Genomic DNA, 4,413 nt, shown 5'->3' on the forward strand with positions numbered 1-4,413 from the left:
TTTTGGAGAGAATGAGGAGAACTCGCACGAAAGTAAACACATAGGGACACTAATAAGATTCTATATATTTCGGGTGTCTAAAGCGTCTCTATATGGTTTATAGTGGCGGAGAAATGTGTCTATAAGCGTGCAAATAGTGACGCTTTTTACAGTCTAAATAATGGGACTATCTATAGAGTCCCTATATCCCAAATAGCGGCGGCGAAATACATCGATATTTTGCAAATTGTGACGCTCTAAAGCATCGGTAAATAGCGGCAATGAAAATAGCGACCCTCTCCCAAAGCGTCGCTATGTGAAATAGCGACACTCTTTACCGTCGCAATTTGTCCCAAAAAGCGTCACAATGTGCCGCATTTTTTTGTAGTGAGAGATTAATCTACCCGTTTCAAATAGATCAACCAGAAGAGGTGAAACCAGAGGAAGTTAAACCAACATAAGATAGTCTAAAAGGAGCAAAAATGGGTGAAAGAACCTTGAAGGAGATGGCAGCCCCAAATACCGGAGATGATCCTCTCTGCATTGTGTTTCCAGAGCTGGACAAACCCCTCAAACTGAATTCAGGTTTCCTTAATCTTCTTCCCAAATATTATGGGAAATCAGGTGAGAATCCTCATCGACATTTAAAAGAGTTTAAGGTTGTTTGTTCTTCTATGAATGTTGAAGGAGTCGAACAGGATCATATTAGATTGCATGCTTTTCCTTTTTCTTTGCAAGATTTGGCTAAAGATTGGTTGTATGATCTTCCTGCTGGATCAATTACGACTTGGAATGGTATGGCATCAACTTTTCTAGGAAAGTACTTTCCAGCAAGTCTAATTGGATCCATCAGGAAGGAGATATGTGGCATTAGGCAGCATGATAATGAGTCCTTGTATGAGTATTGGGAACGTTTTAAGAGATTGTGTTCCTCATGTCCCCAACATCAGATAAGTGACCAACTATTAATTCAGTACTTTTATGAAGGCCTATTGCCTACTGATAGGGGTATGATAGATGCTTCGAGTGGGGGGGCATTAGTGGACAAAACACCAACCCAAGCTAGGGCTTTAATTTCTAATATGGCTCAAAACACCCAACAACATGGTACTAGAAATGATGTTAAAAGAGTAAATGGAGTTGATTTAAGTGGTATTCAGAATCAATTACAAGAAAATGCTCAACAAATTGCTACCTTAACTACTCTCGTGTCTAAAATTGTTGCTAGTAACGATTCTAAAGCTAGAGTTTGTGGAATTCGCTATAATGAGTCTCATCCTACTGATAAATGTCCTGACTTGCAATCTGAAGATGTGAATGCTATAGGTGGTTATTCTGGTCAAAGAAAATATGATCCTTACTCACAAACTTATAATGAAGGTTGGAAAGACCACCCTAATCTAAGGTATGGAAATAGACCACAACTTCCACAATCTAATCAACCAAGGCAATATGGTCAACCAAATCACCCACCCTAATCTGGTCCTTCACTAGAAGACTTAGTTAAGCAACTAACTAATCAAATAGGGCAAGTCCATAATCAGGGTATTGATCGAGTATCAAAAGAAAACTGACACGCGCCTTCATCACATAGACACTCAAATAGGTCAGATTTGCACTTCTTTAAGTAATCTTGAAACTCAACTATCAGGTAAACTTCCATCACAAACAATCCCTAATCCCAATGGTCATGTTAAAGCTATCACACTTAGGAGTGGTAAAGTGTTAACTGAACCTAAAATGAGAAGTCGTGAAGTTGAAAAAGTGATAGAAGTCAATCCTGAAGTTAGATCAGGGGAAAGAGTGGAAAGTGAGGGTACTGTGAAGGACAATGAAAAAGAAAATGAAGGGAAGAGTAAAACTGAATCTGATTCTGTTGTTTCTCGTTTTAAAGAATTGCCTCCTTTCCCTTCTCGATTTTCTAAAGCTAAGAAAGATAGTCTTGACAATGAAATGCTAGAAACTTTTAGGAAAATTGAAGTCAATATTCCCCTTCTTGATGCAATTAAACAAGTACCTCGTTATGCAAAGTTTCTTAAGGAACTATGTACTAACAAAAGACAGTTTCGTCCTTCTGAAAAGGTAAGCATGGGGGAAAATATTTCAGCTATTATTCAAAAGAAGCTTCCCCCTAAGTGTAAGGACCATGGCATGTTTTGTATTCCTTGCAAAATTGGAGATTCTAAGTTTGAGAGGTGTATGCTAGATTTAGGAGCCTCCATAAATGTTATGCCGAAATCTATTTATGATACTTTAAATGTGGGTTCTTTGTCTAAAACTGATATTGTTATTCAGTTAGCTGATAGATCTAACGCATTCCCAATAGGAGTCTTAGAAGATGTACTTGTCCAAGTGAATGAATTGGTTTTTCCTGCTGACTTTTATGTTCTGGATATGGGTGATAGATGTGATAGTGTTCCCTTGTTGTTATGTAGACCATTTCTGAAAACTTCTAAGACAAAAATTGATGTTCATGAGGGTAACTTAACTATGAAATTTGATGGAGAAATTATTAAGTTTAATATTTTTGATGCTATGAGATACCCAAGTGATATCAATAATGTTAGTTCAATAGATACTTTTGATGCTTTTGATTGGATGGCTCAGGATGTATTTGATAAGTGGTGTGATAACTATTTAAAATTGATGTTCATAATGGTACTAAAGAGAATGAAATGCCTGATTTTTCTATTGTAGCTGTGTCTGATGTGGTTGGTGATGTTGAAAATAAAAATTCTGATTTTTCTTTGCCTTTATCTGTGCCTAAATTGATTCCTTCTTTTGTTGAAGCACCAATTTTAGAGTTAGAACCCCTACCCTCTAATTTGAAATATGTTTATTTGGGTGCTAATGAAACTTTGCCAGTAATTATTTCAAGTTCTTTAAATGAATATCAGGAAGCAAAGCTGTTGAATGTGCTTAAAAATTATAAAGAGGCAATAGGATGGACTTTAGCAGGCATAAAAGGCATTAATCCCACCTTGTGCATGCATAGAATATTTCTTGAACAAAATGCTAAACCCACTAGAGAAACTCAACGAAGGTTAAACCCTTCGATGAGGGAAGTTGTTCAAAAGGAAATTATTAAATGGATAAATGCGGATGTAATCTACCCTATTTCTGATTCTCAATGGGTAAGTCCTATTCATGCGGTCCCTAAGAAAAGCGGAATAGCAGTTGTTGAAAATAATAAAGGCGAGCTTGTCCCCACTAGAGTTCCTAATGGTTGGAGAGTATGCATAGACTATAGGAAGCTTAATCTAGCTACTAGGAAAGACCATTTCCCTTTGCCTTTTATTGACCAAATGCTAGAAAAGCTTGCTGGACAATCTTATTTTTGTTTTCTAGATGGTTATTCTGGTTACACTCAAGTTCCAATAGCTCCTGAAGATCAAGATAAAACCACTTTTACTTGTCCTTTTGGTACATTTGCATTTAGGAGAATGCCTTTTGGATTGTGCAATGCCCCTGGAACTTTTCAAAGATGCATGATGAGTATTTTTTCTGATTTTATTGAAAAAGATATGTAAGTGTTTATGGATGATTTTACTGTATTTGGTTATTCATTTGATAGATGCCTTCATAGTCTGTCTCGAGTTCTGAAAAGAACTAACCTTGTGTTGAATTTCGAAAAGTGTCATTTTATGGTTGAACAAGGTGTAGTTCTTGGACATATTGTAAGTGCTAAAGGTTTAGAGGTTGACAAGGCTAAAATTGATGTCATTAGTTCATTACCTTATCCTACTTGTGTTCGTGAAATTAGGTCGTTTTTAGGGCATGCTGGCTTTTACAGACGTTTTATTAAAAATTTCTCTAAAATTGCAAACCCTTTGTGTGTTTTACTTGGTAAGGATGTTGTTTTTGACTTTAATGATAAATGCAAGAAAGCTTTTGATGATCTGAAAGATAAACTGATCTCTGCTCCTATTATTAGACCACCTGATTGGCCATTGCCTTTCGAAATCATGTGTGATGCTAGTGATAAGAAAATAGGTGCTGTTTTAGGTCAAAAGAAAGATAAAGAGTCTTACGTGATCCATTATGCGTCTAAATCAGTTGATCCTGCCAAATGCAATTACACTGTGACTGAAAAAGAAATGTATGCTGTTGTTTTTGCTTTGGAAAAGTTTAGACCTTATTTGCTTGGCACTCATGTGATTATATATTCTGATCACGCAGCTCTTAAATTTTTGTTGAAAAAGAAAGAGTCAAACCTAGATTGCTTAGATGGATGCTTTTGTTGCAAGAATTTGGCCTTGAAATTAGGGATAAAAAGGGTGTAGAGAATCTGGTTGCTGACCACTTAAGTAGGATTGTTCCTAGAGATGATTGGCCGTTAATGACCGAGTTCTTTCCTGATGAACAATTACTTTCTTTATGTCGTATTGATACTCCTTCGTATGCTGATATGGTGAATTACTTAGTCACTAGAAC

The 4,413-nt window shown here is 36.4% G+C and overlaps 1 protein-coding gene and 1 non-coding gene across 2 annotated transcripts; one reads left to right on the forward strand and one right to left on the reverse strand.

Annotated features, from left to right (window-relative positions):
- The first annotated feature begins 416 nt into the window (after nt 1-416).
- On the forward strand, nt 417-2,653 carry LOC130469997 (uncharacterized). The gene is made up of 3 exons (XM_056839549.1): nt 417-1,384; nt 1,524-2,600; nt 2,647-2,653. The coding sequence occupies exons 1-3, from the start codon at nt 462-464 to the stop codon at nt 2,651-2,653; spliced, it is 2,007 nt and encodes a 668-aa protein (XP_056695527.1). The 5' UTR covers nt 417-461.
- LOC130471039 (small nucleolar RNA R71) lies at nt 824-931 on the reverse strand. The gene has a single exon (XR_008931733.1). It is a non-coding gene; the product is annotated as a small nucleolar RNA R71 (small nucleolar RNA).
- Nucleotides 2,654-4,413: the final 1,760 nt, after the last annotated feature.

Source organism: Spinacia oleracea, chromosome 3, assembly GCF_020520425.1.
Source record: "Spinacia oleracea cultivar Varoflay chromosome 3, BTI_SOV_V1, whole genome shotgun sequence".
Taxonomy (NCBI): Eukaryota; Viridiplantae; Streptophyta; class Magnoliopsida; order Caryophyllales; family Amaranthaceae; genus Spinacia; species Spinacia oleracea.

What these genes read in the sequence shown, in the direction of transcription:
- LOC130469997 (XM_056839549.1), top strand. Translation starts at nt 462, where the DNA reads ATGGGTGAAAGAACCTTGAAGGAGATGGCAGCCCCAAATACCGGAGAT. An exon ending in AAAGACCACCCTAATCTAAG is followed by an intron (nt 1,385 to 1,523) that starts GTATGGAAATAG and finishes GTCCATAATCAG; the next exon opens with GGTATTGATCGAGTATCAAA.